The following is a 19,346-nucleotide window of genomic DNA, read 5'->3' as shown; positions in this document are numbered from 1 at the left end:
TTAATATGAAATCGATGATCTCTAGTGGTATCATTAAAATAATAATAATAATAATAATTAAAAAAATTAATAATATAATGTCATCACGTTTGCGTTTATATCATAACATGTTATGACGTTGTTAGATTAAGTCCTATCCTTTCATCCCTCTTGAAGAATATTCCATAAAAAGTCAAAATGGCAGCTGATACAAAATTACATGCTTTTTTCCCTATGCGCTCTCAGTGAAGTCAATATAGATGACATGGTTAGCAACTGGTATGTGGAATCTGTGTCATTGTAATGGGTTTTTTAAGATTTGTGTCTGGACTAACTTTGGAGGAAATCTAACAGCAATTAAAGGTAGGAGAGTAATTTTTCGTAGTTGTTAACAATTTGGTTCAGACAATAGTGCTCCACAACTAGTACATCAAAACCCATAGTATGTGCTCATCTGATTGTGAGTAAGTGCCTTTGAAAGATACCTTACTGCTCATAGAAATACATGTAGGTAGTGAATTTTCTCTGAAGACCATATGTAAACATGATTAAATATTTGACATCCAATAACTCATGATTAATTAATCAATACTGTCTAGTGGTGTCCTTAAACAAAACAAACAAACTGTGTTTGAATTATCATCTGTTTGACTGAATGAATAAATGAATGTTTTAAGTACACCACAGCACAAAAATACACATCGGCTATTAGGTGAATCATCTGTTTGACAGCCAGTAGTCCGTGATTAATTAATCCATGTGCCTTAGTGGAGTCTGTGTCCTAGATGAAGTCATTGACCATGCCAGAGGTCGGACCTGAGACAGATGTGCCTGAAACCTCTGTGGTATATGGGCATGTCAATAGAGTTTTTGAGTTGAATTAGTGGAAGGAAGGAAGGAAGCAAATGGTTTATTTAATGACACACTCAACACATTTTATTTATGGTTATATGGCGTCAGACTTATGGTTGAGGACCACACAGATTGAGAGAGGAAACTCTTTTCGATTAGCAGCAAGGGATCTTTTATATTCACCATCCCATATACAGGATAGTGCATACCACAGCCTTTGTTACACCAGTTGTGGAGCACTGGCTGGAACGAGAAATAGCCCAATGGGCCCACCGATGGGAATCGATCCTAGCCCGATCGCGCATCAGGTGAGCGCTGTACCACTGAGCTACATCCCACCCTGAGTTAGTGGAGTCATTAAACAAACAAACTTTATTCACATTTGTTTTCTCAGGATGGAGTGCGAGAGTTACAGCTGAAGGACCTGGATACGACAAACAGTGACTTCATTCAGTTCTACATCCGGATCGCCGGGGGAGACTGGCGCTGTCACGGAGCCGATGAGCGGTCGGAATCCGTCCTGTTGCAGTTCTCCGTGGACGGTGGTATCCACTGGCAACTGTTGGAGGAACTGCTGCACACAGACTATCACTCACCCAAGTAAGGAAACAAAATGACCGCAACCATTTTTGTCTGTAGAAAAGATAAACATGGTTAACATTTATAGTTGATGATTTGTAAAGTTTAGAGTCAGTGTAAGCTTCTTTTTTTTTATTAAAGCTTTTTTGTGCTTTGATTTTGTTTCAGGCACCACTGGACAAATCAGGTGCCCCATTTATTGACCCACCTATTTACAACTCTCCTTGATTATTTAAAAATGTAGTAGGAAGTACAATTAATGTAATTAATGTAAAAAGCGTCAGTTCCTGTTTTTGAAATTAATATACGAAATTTAGTGTGTGTGTGTGTTGTGTGTGTTCATGTGTGTGTCTGTGTGTCAGTGTGTGTGTGTGTGTGTGTGTGTAGGTGTGTGTGTGTGTGTGGTATGTGTTCATGTGTGTGTCTGTGTGTGTGTCTGTATGTGTGTCTGTGTGTGTGTGTGTGTGTGTGTGTGTGTGTGTTTCATATATTCTGTTAACTTTTAATGCATGCTCTAGATTTTTAAAGAAACAAAAACACAGTTGCATTTCCAGTAAATGTAAGACATTTATTTTCTCCAGATTTGTCCATCTTGATCTACCAAAGAATGCCAAGAATCCCAGTACAAGATTCCGCTGGTGGCAGCCATCACACTCAGGTCAAGGTCACGATCAGTGGGCGATTGATGAGATCCATGTTGGTCACTATGAGAGACGACGGGTCATAGATGATGATTTTGGGGTGATGTCTTCAACTTATTATTTATTATTGACGGTTCCTGTGAAATCCCCCTCCCCCTTCCCCTCCTCCCATCTGTTTGAAGTGCCCTTTTTAATGACTTTTTATTTTCTTCTTAACATTCAACATCTAAAATATACAGCTCTAAATTACCTTGAAATGTATCTCTGAGAATGTTTATTTCACAATAATTCAGGGACCATGTCCCCAAACTGCCCTACAGATCTTGTTCCTCAAGCTTGTCCTTTTTAGAATTTTTAGACCTCCCCCTACAAAATCCTAGATCCACCGTAAAAACCGTAATATAATTAAGTCTAGTCAAATCTGCTAGCTAAAGAGAACCATTGTGTTGGTGTCTTACATAAAATGTTTTATCTATTTTAATCTTTTTTATTGTTTTAAAATAAATGTTTTAAAACTTTCAGACACATCCCGACCCCCTGAAATCTGGCAACTGGATGACAGTAACTGATGGAGTGATAGGGAAATACTGTCAGCAGACAAACCCGGGTCTGGTGCTTAGCAACCAGCCCAATGACAAGATGGTTGTCACCAAGGACCTTGACTTGAAGGAAGGGGACGTCATACAGTTCAAAGTGAGAGATCTTCAATATGCAGTATATTTTTATATATAATATGAAGAGAGGGAATATTTTGTTTTCCAAATTTTTATTAACAACCATTTATATTCAGCAGAAAATTGATTAGGAACTAAGTGTACTATGTAACATTTTATAATTGTGTAGCAATCTCTGAAATTTGCATGACACATTTGAGCCAGATATTGAACAAAATGTTTCTTGGAAGGCAGAACATGGTGTCATATAGTTCAAAGTCATAGCCTCAATTATTTTTGATAATTTTAATAAAAATGTGCTGAGGTGTCTTTAACCCAACATCCTTTACTTGATCAGTGTTGAACTGTATTTATTAAGTTATTCAATAAACCTCTAATTCTAGTAGATTGATAATGGATGCAATTACTTGTAATAAAGCCAAGCAAACAATGTGAAACATTTTTTTTTTTTTTTTTTTAAACACAAAAACCAACAACCCCCCACCCCCCCCCCCATCAATGTGTGACCATGTTTTCACCAGATCAATGTGTAAATATGTTTTCACCAGATCAGTGTATAACTATGGTTTCACCAGATCAATGTGTAAATATGTTTTCACCAGATCAGTGTATAACTATGTTTTCACCAGATCAATGTGTAAATATGTTTTCACCAGATCAGTGTATAACTATGTTTTCACCAGATCAATGTGTAAATATGTTTTCACCAGATCAGTGTATAACTATGTTTTCACCAGATCAATGTGTAAATATGTTTTCACCAGATCAGTGTATATCTATGTTTCACCAGATCAATGTTGGCTGTGGCACAATGTTTCGCTGGGACCATCCTGTGATGCTGCAGTACAGTCATGACAGTGGCCGCACGTGGCGCCTGGTTGACGAGCCATGCTACCAGGACCAGGACTGTGACGGACACCATTCCGAGGGCAGCATCTACTACCCGGGTACCCACGGCAACTGGCAGCTGGTCGTCATACCGGTGACACCACACATTGTCATGCAGTGAGTTGGCTCGTGTTGTGTTATTTGTGGTGTTTTAGTAGGCTGCTCTTACTGTACTTTAGGGTGGGACGTAGCCCAGTGATAAAGCATTCGCTTGATGTGCGGTTTGGTCCAGGATCGATCCCCATCAGTGAACCCATTGGGCTATTTCTCGTTCCAGCCAGTGCTCCACAACTGGTTTATTTCAAAGGCTGTGGTATGTACTATCCTGTCAGTGGGAGGGTGCATATACAAGATCCCTTGCTACTAATCGGAAAGAGTAGCCCATGAAGTGGCAACAGCAGGTTTCCTCTCTCAATATCTGTGTGGTCCTGAACCATATGTCTGACACCATATAACTGTCAATAAAATGTGTTGAGTGCATTGTTAAATAATGGCTGTTGGATGTCAAACATTTGGTAATTTTGACATATAGTCTTAGAGAGGAAACCCACTACATTTTCCCATTAGTAGCAAGGGATCTTTTATATGCACCATCCCACAGATAGGATAGCACATACCATGGCCTTTGATATACCAGTCATGGTGTACTGGCAGAAACAAGAAATAGCCCAATGGGCCACGGATGGGCATCGATCCCAGACCGACCACACATCAAGAGAGTGCTTTACCACTTGGCTACGTCCTGCCCCAGATTTTGAAGAAGTGCAAAGTAGAAATTCGAACATTAGAATTTTATCAAATACATTAATTGATAGTGAAAATACAATTTTATTAAAGCTGTTATTGTGTTGGTATTTTGTATTTTAAAAATTTATTACATCTTCCATCCTTCTTGTTTTAAAAACTTAGTCAAACAAAAATAAACATTAATCAGCTTGCCCAGAACTATTTTTGAACAGTCTCATGCTATGATTGTGGCAGTAAAGAGGTCACATGTTTTATTATAAGAAATAATGGCTGTGACTGTTTTCCAGTCCTGTTGTGTTGCGGTGGTGGCAGCCTGGTGGGATGACATACAGCTTCAGTCTTGATGATGTCTACATCGGCCCGGCATGTCCAAGCCACTGTCACAGGCAGGGACTTTGTCACCGTGGCAACTGTCGGTGTGAAGAAGAATATTTCTGTAAGCATTTGTTGTACAACTGTGTTGTCAAAATAATTTGAGTTTGTTTTAATGCATCTTGTAATAACTAGTGATAAAAGGTATTCATGTATATAGCTAGTTTATGAGAGAAAAGAAAATAGTCATTAACAGAGAGAGACAGAGAGAGAGACAAAGAGACAGACAGACACAGACAGAGAGAGAGAGAGACAGACAGACAGACAGACAGACAGAGGAACAGACACAGACAGAGGAACAGACAGTGACAGATGGACAGACAGTGACAGAGGGACAATGACAAATACAGAAGGGTACAGGAAAGGAAAGATAATCATGATAATTTTGTATTTAATTTTACAGTAATACAGTCTCCTTACTCAGCATTGAACTCTTTTAAGTCTATTGTGCAATATCATCTTTATCAGATTCTGACTGTGCCTCTGACGAACCCAATCCGACTGGTATGCTGGACCGCTTTGATAACCGGAACCAGCCGACTGCATACTGGCAGCGGATCCTCGGTGGTTATCTTGGAAGAGGCTGCGGTGTGGTCGATCACGGGAACTCTCTCTATTTCAGTGAGGAGGGCACGCGAGAAGCTGTCACAGACCCTCTAGACACAACCAGCTTGAGGTAGAAATACTCTGGACTCAGTGATTCTCTAGTTGGAAAAACAAAGACTCATTTGTAGTTTGAAGACGTTAATATATTGAATTTGATAACTGATTTGAAATTGATTTAATGACCAATATAACAACAGTTTTATTATCAATATAACAATAGTTTTATTACTAATACTAATACAACATCAGATGGTGACCAATATAACAATAGTTTAATGACAAATATATATAATAGAGTGATGACCAATTTGATTTAATGGCCAAAATGACAATAGTTTGATGAGTCATATAACAACAGTTTGCAGTGGCATAGGAAAATGCCAAAAAGTGGGGGCCCACACTTTTATATTTACACACTTTTACACTATTATAAAGAAAATATAAAGCAATATATCTGAAAAGGGGGGGGGGAGGCACATGCCCCCCTTGCCCCCCAGCTTCCTACACCAGTGGTTTGATCACCAAGATAACATTAGTTCAATAACCAATATAATGTGTATGGCCAATACAGCAACAACGTTTGATGGCCGAAATACCATTAGTTGGTGAAAATATGACAAACATTTGTTGACAATGTGTTTGATTACCAATATAACCATTACACCAGTTTGATAACCAGTTTAGCAATACTAGTTTGATAACCAATATAGCAGTACTAGTTTGATAACCAATATAGCAGTACTAGTTTGATAACCACATTAGCAGTACTAGTTTGATAACCAATATAGCAGTACTAGTTTGATAACCAATATAGCAGTACTAGTTTGATAACCAATATAGCAGTACTAGTTTGATAACCAATATAGCAGTACTAGTTTGATAACCAGTTTAGCAATACTAGTTTGATAACCAATATAGCAGTACTAGTTTGATAACCAATATAGCAGTACTAGTTTGATAACCAATATAGCAGTACTAGTTTGATAACCAATATAGCAGTACTAGTTTGATAACCAGTTTAGCAATACTAGTTTGATAACCAATATAGCAGTACTAGTTTGATAACCAATATAGCAGTAATAGTTTGATAACCAATATAGCAATACTAGTTTGATAACCAATATAGCAATACTTGTTTGATAACCACATTAGCAGTACTAGTTTGATAACCACATTAGCAGTACTAGTTTGATAACCACATTAGCAGTACTAGTTTGATAACCAATATAGCAGTACTAGTTTGATAACCAATATAGCAGTACTAGTTTGATAACCAATATAGCAATACTTGTTTGATAACCACATTAGCAGTACTAGTTTGATAACCACATTAGCAGTACTAGTTTGATAACCACATTAGCAGTACTAGTTTGATAACCAATATAGCAGTACTAGTTTGATAACCAATATAGCAATACTTGTTTGATAACCACATTAGCAGTACTTGTTTGATAACCACATTAGCAGTACTAGTTTGATAACCAATATAACAGTACTAGTTTGATAACCAATATAGCAATACTAGTTTGATAACCAATATAGCAGTACCAGTTTGATAACCAATATAGCAGTACTAGTTTGATAACCAATATAGCAATACTAGTTTGATAACCACATTAGCAGTACTAGTTTGATAACCAATATAACAGTACTAGTTTGATAACCAATATAGCAGTACTAGTTTGATAACCAATATAGCAGTACTAGTTTGATAACCAATATAGCAGTACTAGTTTGATAACCAATATAACAGTACTAGTTTGATAACCAATATAGCACAGTGTGATAACCAATATAGCACAGTGTGATGACCAGAATAACACCAGTATGATGATCAAAACAACATTAATCTAATGCCCAACCAATCTGGCAATTTCAGAATGCTCCAGTTTGTGGTGAAGATTGGGAGTCCTGACAACCGTCGAGGGTGTCGCGCTCCACAGAGTCGACACGAGGGCATCATGGTTGACTACTCGACGGACAACGAGATCACGTGGACCACGCTGAAAGTGGTGGAGCCCCACCTCTACAACCACACCAGTCAGGCCGTGGCCATCGATCTCCCCCCAGACGCAAAGACACCTGCCACTGTGTTCAGGTGGTGGCAGCCATTGGGACTCGGAGGTGAGTGGGATTTTAGAAAGAAAAAATTACTTTGTTTTAGTTGGATTGACTAAATATTTCTTTACCTGAGTTGTGGGTATCGATCTGTGTTGTATTCTTTAAGTAATTTTACATTATTTGTGCCATTATTGTATATATATAATGTTTTAAAGTAATAAAAAATTATAATAAAAATAAAATGTTATCTGGGTTGGACTGACTGCATTTTTTGTGTACTCAGTTACAGGTATCTATTTATCTGGTATTGTTTTAAAACCATTTTTAATTATATAAATTTTGCCATTATTATTAAAAAAAACATTGTCAGAATAACTATTTCACTAAAGTGTCATATTTTCGATACATTGGGGAATCTGTTTACAGGAATGCCTCGGGCACAATGGGCTCTGGATAGTGTGCTGATTGGCGTAAATGATACGAATGCATTCGGTTTCCAGGACAACTTCAACTCTATGATGCCTGATCCACACAACTGGTTCCTTGCCGACAGTGCTGTTCCGAGACTCACGTGCAACTCGAACGGCAACGCACTGGAATTTAGCACCAATAATGGTTACATCAAATGTTTCTTTTTATTAGAAGACTTGCATTGGTTATATTATCACAGTATTAGATCATCTAGCCAAAGTGAATATATAGAGAATAACTAGTTAATGACGTCGAATATCTGCTTTATCCTGTGAACGTAAGAATGGGAAATTCAGCGAGGCTCTGGCAAGCGGAATTTCTCATTCAGCCTGAACTGGATAAAGCAGATATTTGATGTCATTAACTAGTTATTATCTTTATCCTGCAGACCATAAAAATTAAGGGGAACAGCTATTATTTCTGTTATTTCAGCCACATTGTACGATTACCTAGAGATCAAATGAGTAACATCAAAAGTCATATCCTGCTACTATCCGTCATCATATTCTGTCAGTAGAAACAGTGGTTGCAGGATAAACTACAGTAACAGTAATTGACAATATAATGGCAATATAATGGTTAGCAAAATATATTTAAAAAATTAATCTAGCCAAGACATAAAAATGCATTTTATTGTTCTGAAGTTACATTTTACCATCAGCAATCTGTTCTTTCAATAATTAATTGTAAGTTACAATTTAATTAATTATTAATTCATTATTGCATTGTATATATCCTTTTAGTTCTTGTTATGATTAAATTAAATATAATATATTAAAATGATGCTAACTTAACATCATTTTATTAACACAGGTTTACGGTTTGCTGAAACTTGGGACTACCATGTAACTCCCTCCACATTCCTGCAGTTTGACTTAGCCATGGGTTGCGGTTCTTTATATGGAACTCTCTACAGTGTGATGCTGGAGTATTCTGTGAACATGGGCAAAACGTGGCACCCTGTGACATCGGAGTGCAAGCCTCCAAACTTCGAGTGCTCTGGCTATCACCTGAGTAGCGAGTACACGTCGGAACAACACATGAACTGGACCCGAGTGACTGTCTACCCTCCACCAGGAGCAATGTCAGTATTGTCAGACTGTGCTATCTGAACCCAGAGGCAGATCTAGGGGTGGCCCAGGGGCCCGAGCCCCCCCTAAATTTTGCGATAGTTGTAATTGTATTATATACGGTATTAATTTTCATTTTTTTTACAATCCCCCTCCAAACCTCCCCCAAAGTTTCCTTGGTATTCCACCTCATATCACTGGGGCCCCCCTAAATGGATTTTCTGGCTCCACCACTGGAACCTCCCTAATCTCAAGAGTCCAGGATATCTTGAGGTTAAGAAATTATTCTGTCTCATTATTTTCATCAACAGCTATGAAAGGATTGTGTAATTATGTGAGAAAATTGTGGAATTATATGTGAGAGCAGGGCACAAGTTTTCACAATGACTGTTGTTCTGTTCGTGTGTCGGTTACGCAACTTTAAAATCACGAGAACCACCAATCGGTTATGTCATGAACAATTACATTCTAAAATTAAAAGTATCATATATCAGTAATAAAAGTGAAAATTAGTTTATGTTTTTGAACCACTACTGTAGCACAGAACCTTAGTTCAAGTGTTTTAGGATTAGGTAGGCCTAACTCATCGGTTACGAGAACTATATTCACAAAACCAAACAATCGGTTACCTAAGTAAAACTCATGTGAACTGACTTCCAGTTATATAAGATTTTTAAATATTGTCCCCTTTGAGAGAATAACTTAAATATACGAGAGAATTGTGAAATTTTATGAGAGAATTATGAAAGTATATGTGAGGGAATCGTTGAATTATATGTGAGAGAATTGTGGGACTGTATGTGAAAGAATAGTTGATTGTAAGAATTATGGAATTATATGAGAGAACTGGAATAGAAGTGTGGAATTATATGTGAGAGAAGTGTGGAATTATATATGTGAGAGAATCATTGAATTATATGTGGGAGCATTGTAGGGTTATACATGTATATTGACAGAAAAATATGAAATTCTATGTGAGAAAATAGTGGTATTAGTGTGTAAACATGATACATGTATGCAAACATTATTAATTTTTTTGTCTTTTTTGTTGAGTTATAATAACTACCTTTGAAGAAAGACCAAATATTCTTTAATTGTAAGCTTGTGTAAACATTGACTGTTTAATAAGTGAGTAACTATCTTGCAGATCAACTGCCACTCGTTTTCGCTGGCTGCAGCACACGTCTCACCCCCGAGGAACGGTGTGGGCTCTGGACAATGTGTACCTAGGAAACGGGTGCTCGTGGTTGTGTTCAGGACATGGCTACTGCAATAAGGGAAAATGCATGTAGGTGAAATGTGAAGCATTGTATTTATGACATTGCCACTGAATAGTGCATAGGCATGTAGCATTAGTATTATCTGTCTATTCTGTATAACAAATTAATTGCAGAGATGAGATTTTTCAACTTGGTATATCATTGCAATAGGGTTTTCTAATAAAATATTTTTTAAACAGGAGACTGGAATTAATCTGAAATGCTGAAAATTACCTTTATTTAAGTATTGTTGGAGTTTTCAGTTTTTAAAAGATCAGTTCGACTTTTATTTTTAAGTGGGTCTCACATATCCCAGTATTTGCACAGATGAGGGGCATCATTCTTGCTGAGGGGCGGGAATGCCCAGTGGTAAAGCATTCACCTGATGCACGGTCAGTCTAGGATCGATCCCCATCAGTGGGCTCATTGTGCTATTTCTCATTCTGGCCCATGCACCCTGACTGGTACATACAAGGCCTTGGTATGTGTTATCCTGTCTGTGAGATGGTGCATATAAAAGATCCCTTGCTACTAATGGAAAAATGTAGCGGGTTTCCTCTCTAAGACTATATGTAAAAATTACCAAAAGTTTAACATCCAATAGCCAATGATTAATAAATCAATGTCCTCTAGTGGTGTCATTAAACAAAACAAACTAACTTATTGTAAATAATATAACCTATACCAGAGAGTTCATGAATTTACAAGTAAAATATATTTTGATTGACAGCTGTGATGAAGGTTTCAGTGAACCATTCTGTGTGCCAGCAAAACCACTTCCCATGATGCTTCGGGATGACTTCAACACTGACACCATTGTCAAAGAGAACTGGCGTGAGGTTTATGGCGGTGAAAACACAGACACCTGTGGAAATCTTGTCAGTGGAAATGCACTGTCATTCCACAAGGTAATTTAGTCTTAAAAGTTACAAAATCATCTTGCTAAGTGGTCTTGTGGTATAATATTCTTGTGCCCTATAAACTTGTGCAATAAACAACATGACAAAACAACTAGTATGTGGTTCTGTATATTTATTTTGCTCCTTTACTCCTTGAGAAGGTTACAATAACCCTAGATCATCATAATTGTAATACATGTAACTTGGAATATGGTTTGTGCACTTTGAAATACTTTTGCATGTCTTTTTATTATGATCATATTTTCTTCATTAGGCCATTACCATAGTTTGACATCCAATAGCTGATGTATTTTTCATGCTGGGGTGTTGTTAAATATATTTTCTATTCTATTCATTAGGCCAAGTAATATTTTTAATGAAATTTGCTTACTATTTACTATTGTAATGCTAGGTTTTATGTATACTATCTTACAATAAACGTTTCTTTATTTCTTCACTAACTTACTAGGATAAGTTACGAATGGCTGTTACTCAAGATATAGATACATCCATGTTGAGTACCATAGAGTTTTACTTCCAATATGGCTGCCATGGAAAGGATTCTGATTGGCCAAGATCTCACAGTGTGTTGCTGCAGTATTCCACCAATGGTGGGATAACGTGGAAATTGTTGAAGGAACTGCACTACCGGAATGAGACCGGAGTAAGGTATAGTTATATCTTAATAAAAAAAACATCTAAAAACAAAACTCAGATGGTTCCAATATAGAATATTAAATAGAATATTAACAACCAATACCTTTTTGTACAGAATAAACTTAAGAAACGATGAACCTTGTCACACCAATTTTGGGAGTGTAGACTTTTTTCCTAATATTGTTCGGATTTCATCCATTGGATTACGGCAAGTTGTACCCATGTGGATAATATGAGTCTCTCATAAGAACTGGTAATTCTTGGCATAAAAAAACATACAACAATGGATGCTGCATTTGACTTTTTATTAATCTTTGCTAAATTTCATCAACTTTAAACATTTCCAAAAGGAAGTTCAACATATATATATATATAATTGAACATTCAGTCTACCAGTGAAGGAATAATCTGCATCTGTTTAATAAAAGTGGGTATTATATCAACCGCTCTTTGATGAAATGTCCAATTATTTTATTATTTGTTTGATCTTGTCTTTGTGGCTTTGTTCCCAACAGTTCATACTTGTTTTAGGACTCTTTTATATACATAGTAATTAAACAGGTTGTTTTTTGATGGTATTACTTTTTCTGTGACTGGGAAGCTGAGGGAATATACTAGTATGAATGATGTATGTGTTGGTGTGTACCAAGTAAATTAGGTATGAATAAATGTTTAAAAAAAAATGTATTCACTATTCTATAATAATGTGTTTTGCTGATACAACTTTCTGGGTCCTGTTGACCACCTGTCCTCTGTTTCCACCCTGGATAGAGGGTAGGCTTTTTTGTAACAGGGAAAGGTGAATAAAAACCAAAAAAACCCCAACAACACCTAAATAAAACAAATGGTAATGTGATAGTGGCTTTGTCTAATCACTTTGGAAATTTCATCAGTTGACTATAATTTTTATAAACGTTACTGACCGTTTCTAATCCATGATATTGTTAGGTAAGATAGGAATGAATATAGAAGGTGATCCCAAAGTATAATAATATTTGATTATAATATTTAAGAAAGAATTGCTTTCATATTAAAATAGTTGAAATAAACTTTAATAATTAAACCTACTTGAACTAATTTTGTCATGTTGTTTAATCTGTTGTAAGTTCTAACTTAGTTTCTTCATGACACAAAAATATAGTACATTTTGTGTACTTTGATTTATATTAGTTCCTGTTCAGGGAAAATAAGTTATGACTATAATGATGCTAGACAGATATTTAACTTTAGGTATAGTAGAAAATCAGGTGTGTATTTTGTTGATGTTATTATTATTTTTGTTTCACATTCATTATTAGCGTAAAATGCTTGGGATTTTCACAGTAGATTAGAACTGTAAGCAACCATGTAATCATTTTCTTTCCACAATCATTGTTTTGTTTAAGCATTTTATTTAATTTCTGTTTGGGTTCTATTGTGCAGGTTTTTTAGCAACATAATGCTATATTGTTGGTTAGCTTGCAATAAAGTCTACATAACTTGTACTGTAGATTAGAATTGAACACCCTCAGTAGACCCATTCAACTGATTAGGTTGTTTCTCATTCCACCCTGTGCACCACAACTGGACAAAGGCCATGGTATGTACTTTCCTGTTTATGGAAAAGTGCATATAAAAGATCCCTTGCTGCATTAGAAAAAATGCAGTTGGTTTTCTCTGATGACTTCAAGTCAGAATTACCAAATGTTTGACATAAATAGCTGATCATTAATTAATCAATGTGCTCCAGTGGTGTCATTAAACAAAACAAAACTCTTTTTTTTGTAGATTAGAACTAACTTGAAATGTGCAGTTTTTAATTCTTACCTTTTTCTTTTAGCAACACACTGCTATTTTTTTGTTGGCTTGCAGTAAAGTCTATATAACGAGTACTGTAGATTAGAACTAACTTGACATGTTTGTCAGATATTTTACAGTGAGTCTGCCAATGGAGGCTAGGATGAATGCTTCACGCTTCCGCTTCTGGCAACCAGAAAATGGAGGTAAACTGAAAACTAAATTTGATTATTTTCATTAAAGATAAAAGTTTTAATGCAAATATGAGAAATGATCAGGATAATACCTAGACTAAAATAATATGGGGGCAGTGCCGTCTTATTGCATGGGCACACTGGGAAGTTGCCCAGGGGCCCTCACTATTTAAGGGTACCCGAAATTCAATTTGAAAAATAAAAACTTAATTTTAATATGTTGGGGGCAAAGGGGGAAGTTACTTGGGGTCCCCGCTATTTTAGGGGTACCCGAAATTCAATTTGAAAAATAAAAACTTAATTTTAATATGTTGGTCTTGAGGGGGGTTAGGGGCCCCATTACATTGCTTTGCCCGGGGATCTCAAATATTTTTAAGACAGTCCTGCATGAGAGTAGGCAGGTGTGGAGTGGAAGAGATATACCTGTAGTGTATTCTCAAGTGGACAAAAACAGATACTTTTTAACTGAAACAATTTGTTTGTTCACTTCTGCTAAGTACATGTACACCCTGATCATGATTACATAATGATCTATTGTAAATGCGTAAATATTAAAAATATACCTGATATTAGTGCTGTATGTTTACTGCCATATATACATTTGTAAATCATTTCTTTTCATCTAGGAGAGATGCAGTCTGTGTGGGCCATAGATAACCTGTTCCTGGGAACGATGCCAATGAACCCCAGCACACTGTTTGATAAATTTGATAACTGGCCAGATCCAGAGTCCTGGCTCTTTATAAACAACGGGAAGGTGGATGAATACTGTCACTTCAACACAAGGTCAGAGACTAGAAATTAATATAATGTTTCTTGTTTTCAAAGTGCAATGAAGTGGTATAAATATCCAATCAAACAACTGCCAGACATCTTCCTCCCCTAAACATTTACATGATATGTGTATTCTTATTGTTCAGTAATTTGGGCATTTGGATTTCACAGGCCTGTAGAAATATTTGAAGTGGGGTTGGGAGAGCGTAAGATATTTGATGTAGGAGGGGCGGGACATAGCCCAATGGTAAAGCGTTCGCTTGATGTGCGGTCGGTTTGGGATCGATCCCCGTCAGTGGGCCCATTGGGCTATTTCTTGCTCCAGCCAGTGCACCACGACTGGTATATCAAAGGCTATGGTATTTGTTATCCTGTCTGTGGGATAGTGCATATAAAAGATCCCTTGCTGCTAATCGAAAAGAGTAGCCCATGAAGTGGCGACAGCGGGTTTCCTCTCTCTATATCTGCATGGTCCTTAACCATATGTCCGATGCCATATAACCATAATTAAAATGTGTTGAGTGTGTCGTTAAATACAACATTTCCATCCTTCCTTGATGTAGGGACACAAATATATTTTATCTTTTGTCTCAATATGACTCTCAAACTCCTGGCATCTGTAACAAAATTACAATGTTTTTAATTAAGTTTAAATTATTTTTTCTGTTGTTGTTGTTGTTGTTCAACAAGAACCAAACACTGAGGTTTATAGTGTGGCGAGAGAGTTTCGTTTCTACTTCACCTGACCTCAAACAAAGGCATATTCTCCCTTGGGATATTATACTGGTTTGTCTGAGGTCAGGTGAAGTATTCTTAAAAGAGAAAACACTCCAAATGTTCTGCATGTTATTTAAACAGAGTATGTTTTTGTTTGTAGAAAAGATACTGAGTCGGCGGGACAGTCATCTGTTGTATTTCGGAGAACAACCGGAGGAGAGCTGTCCATCATTACTCGTGACCTTGACATTGGTCCTATGTCTGTTCTGCAATTTGATGTGAGTTTATCTTGCCTCTTAGGTCAAAGATCGGTGGTCATAGTTCTCTTCTTCAAAGGTGTAAAATATTTTAATATTTTAGCTGTTGAACTTTAGTTAACGTCATTCAACAGTTGTAGGTACAAGAGAATGTATTTTTTTAAATGTGTAAAATATAGAGAATGAAAAATTTATAAAATGTTTTTCATCATTTTAACTTTTGAAATAAAACTATGGTCATATCTGTTTTAAGCTACATACATTCAGTTACAAAGTTATATATGTTGGTGAAACATTTAGGAGAAAACTGAATTTAAAGTTTAAAATTGGACACTGAACAGTTTGTTATCAGTTGGAACAATATCATCATCAATCACCAGTTATAATTGATTTTCATTAACCAATCAATTTTTGAATATACAATCAGTTAGAATTATATAAAATTAACAAATATTAGAATTATGCACCTATTGTCGTGTTCAGTGAAAAAACATGCAAATTGCTAATTTTACATTTAATAGCTATTTAGTTTGGGGTTAGTCCTTATGTACATATGAAAACAAGGCCAAATCTTGGGATATCTGTGACATTTGATTACAGATTTTTATAATTGATCATCACACCAGTAGAGCACAACCAATCAATTTTTGATTATAATCAGTCATTGGAACATCACTTGATTAGGTGACTGTTTAATACAGCTTTCACCACATCTTATAATCACTTCAATTATTTTTTAAATATTTTTTCCTCAGATTAATGTTGGATGTGGGTCCGACCCGACTCACAAGTACCCCGTAAGTCTGGAGTTCTCGTCCAATGGCGGCAAGTCGTGGCAGCCTGTTGTACCGAACTGTGCAGTCTCGTCAGTGGCCAGGTGCTTTGAAAGTAAACTGCCCCCAACACTCTACTATGGTGGGTCGTCTCCTTACTGGCGAAGGGTCGTTGTGCCTCTGGATCATCTACATGTGTGTGGGTGAGAAAACCCTGTATATGTAGTATATAGAGGATTCATCACATGTGTTTAGTAATAGGAAACATATCAACCGAGTCTATGTTGATCGATATTTGTCAAGACTTTTCCAAGGCAAATACCAATTAACTGGATGATTTTGATATTTTACATATTAAAAAAGCATGAGTAGTGAATTCTGTTTATCTTATAACACTTCTAAAATAACATTTTATTTTAATATTTAGTAAATGACAGTTTGAAAGTTGCCTTCATTTGTAATATGTCATCATGTTTGGTGCAAATGTAGTTTGACCATAACCAAATCGTATAAAAATGTTATTCTCAGGTTTACAGGTCTTGTTGCCATGTAAACAAATAACCCATTGACGGCAACAAAAATAAAATTACTGGGTTAATACACCAAAATATCAAATAGGTTTGTGAAATGGATATTATAGGATAAAAACAGTTAAATAGTTCAACATACATTGAAATTAGTTATAAAGGACACCTTGAAAAACAGCCATGTGTCAACAAAGGGTTTGTTAAGATGTTCCTTGCACCAAAATATCTACATGTATTTTACCTCAGTATAAAAGAATATTTGTTCAAAGGGACAGACTCTAGTTTCAACATGTGAAAATTAACACTAAATTTAATTAATCTACAACTCTGTAACTCATTTGAATAAAGTTTAATTGAGTGAAACATGAGTCTTTGACTCTAAAAATCTGAAACTAAAACTCGACTCTATAACTGTTACTTTTCAGATGCACATGCATTTTTTAAAATATGAGAAATGCATTTTGTGATATTAAAAACACCAGGATGACCAAAAACACTTTGAATGTATATAAATGGACAATCTAAACAATAAAATCTAACTAAAGTATGATTTCAGTTATCAAAAATGGCTCTAATAGTAAAAAATATGCCTTAGTGTTTAAAAACTAGGGTATGTCCCTTTAACGACACGTTCAGTCTTTAACATGCAGTTATTCAAAGGTGTCAAAAGATGTCAACAACTGAAGGGGCCAATTATATATTAAACTGCCCTTAAATTGGGCATGGGCAGTGTGTAATGTTCAGAGAGGGTGGGATGAGCTGCTGCTCTACCAAACACCTATATTATTTTGACACTTGGTCTGGAAAGAGAGAAAATTCCATTACTGCCACTTAAGCTTCTCCTACTAACAAACAGCAGGGAATTTTATTGTATCATACATTGTATCATGGTCTTTGATGTACCCAGCATGGGCGATCTGATTAGGATGGGGGTGGGGGGAAGGAAGGAAGAAAATATTTTATTTAATGATGGCGTCAGACATATGGTTAAGGACCTCACAGATATTGAGAGAGGAAACCTGCTGTCTTCACTTCATGGGCTACTCTTTTCGATTAGCAGCAAGGGATCGTTTATATGCACCATCCCACAGACAGGGTAGTACTTACCACGACCAATGGGCCCTCCGATGGAGATCAATCCCAGACCGACCACTCATCGAGCGGACGCTTTACCACTGGGTTACGTCCCACCCCAGGATGGAAGTGGGGAGACAGGTCTACCGAGGGCTCAGGATATAGTTAATATTTTGGGTCAGGAGTCAGTTATTTTCTGTTTTCACTGGTCTGTATATACTGTTAAATGTAACTCCTTTGTTTTGTGTATTGTATTATATTTTTGCCAAAATTGTATATTCAATATTGGCTATAGCCGAGACAAATAAAGTGATTGATTGATAAACATTTAATCATTTCTGTTTTAGGTCAGTGAGGTTTCGTTGGTACCAGGGGAAAGTTCCAAAATATGACTTTGCCCCCGAATGGTCAATAGACAATGTCTACATTGGAATGGCCTGTACTCAACACTGTAATGGACACGGATCGTGCATTGGTGGTAAGATGTGCTTCTGTGACCGAGGTTACCATGGTGACAGCTGTGTTCCAAAAACAGCCAATCCAACGTACCTGAAGGAAGACTTCTACATCAATGATGTCATCGTCAGTGGACCACAGCGTGGTGATCTCTCCAGCCAGAATGTCCTTGATGGTAGGGTTGTCACAGTTTTGTTGATAGCTAGCAATTTCATGTTTTCACACTGATTTTGTAAATATTGTAGAAATGAATACAGGAGCTTATGGAGGATTTTTCTAGGAAGGAAGTGCAGCTTTAAAAAAGGGCCCTTAAATATTCCAAAAAAAACTGAACTTGTGTTTAATAGCTATTCATTTGTTTTCATTCCGTTTGGGGGCGGGACGTAGCCCAGTGGTAAAGCGTTCGCTTGATGCACGGTTGGTCTAGGATCGATCCCCATTGGGCTATTTCTCGTTCCAGCCAGTGCTCCCCAACTGGTGTAACAAAGGCTATGGTATGCACTATCCTGTCTGTGGGATGTTGCATATAAAAGATCCCTTGCTACTAATCGAAAAGAATAGCCCAGACCTGTCAACCTTTAGTCAAGAGAAAGCAGGAGGTGTGTCTTGAAAAAGCAGGAGATTTTTTTAATTAACACAATTTAACCCAAAATCGCAAGATTTAAAAAATATATATATTACAATAAGTTATATGAACACTACATAATGTCATATATACTTGTTAACCTTAGATCTTGGCATTTAAAAAAAAATAAAAAAATAAAAAAATTAAAAATTAAATATATATTATTATTAATTTTTTTTAAAGTTTAAATATTATTATGATTTAATACATATATATTTTTTAAATAACTCTTTTATCCAAAAATTTTAAGAACACGGACAAGAAATAAAAAAATTAATGAGCACATTTATGGTATTACACTTACAGCCTTACAGGTTACGTTACATCATCATTTGTGGTTAGTGTAGCTAAGTACCTAAGACAAATTTATATAAACCGTATAAATTAATATTCACTTTTTACTATTATGAGGAACAGT

General features: G+C 36.3%; 1 protein-coding gene across 1 annotated transcript in view; it reads left to right on the top strand.

The window, feature by feature from the left end:
* The window catches only part of LOC121368895 (reelin-like), a 78,790-nt gene that overhangs the window by 27,816 nt on the left and 31,628 nt on the right, over positions 1–19,346 (top strand). The window contains exons 21-37 of the mRNA XM_041493652.1: positions 1,226–1,431; positions 1,992–2,151; positions 2,574–2,744; positions 3,516–3,730; positions 4,648–4,796; positions 5,201–5,408; positions 7,218–7,462; positions 7,826–8,014; positions 8,684–8,954; positions 10,088–10,228; positions 10,930–11,107; positions 11,568–11,767; positions 13,661–13,737; positions 14,352–14,511; positions 15,377–15,494; positions 16,229–16,449; positions 18,195–18,478. Of these exons, the coding sequence (XP_041349586.1) occupies positions 1,226–1,431; positions 1,992–2,151; positions 2,574–2,744; positions 3,516–3,730; positions 4,648–4,796; positions 5,201–5,408; positions 7,218–7,462; positions 7,826–8,014; positions 8,684–8,954; positions 10,088–10,228; positions 10,930–11,107; positions 11,568–11,767; positions 13,661–13,737; positions 14,352–14,511; positions 15,377–15,494; positions 16,229–16,449; positions 18,195–18,478 (3,193 nt within the window). The remainder of the gene's footprint in view (positions 1–1,225; positions 1,432–1,991; positions 2,152–2,573; positions 2,745–3,515; positions 3,731–4,647; positions 4,797–5,200; positions 5,409–7,217; positions 7,463–7,825; positions 8,015–8,683; positions 8,955–10,087; positions 10,229–10,929; positions 11,108–11,567; positions 11,768–13,660; positions 13,738–14,351; positions 14,512–15,376; positions 15,495–16,228; positions 16,450–18,194; positions 18,479–19,346) is intronic.

This window comes from Gigantopelta aegis, chromosome 3 (assembly GCF_016097555.1).
Source record: "Gigantopelta aegis isolate Gae_Host chromosome 3, Gae_host_genome, whole genome shotgun sequence".
NCBI classification, from domain to species: domain Eukaryota; kingdom Metazoa; phylum Mollusca; class Gastropoda; order Neomphalida; family Peltospiridae; genus Gigantopelta; species Gigantopelta aegis.
Note: the sequence above shows the minus strand (reverse complement) of the source record. Positions and strands in the feature narration are given on the sequence as shown.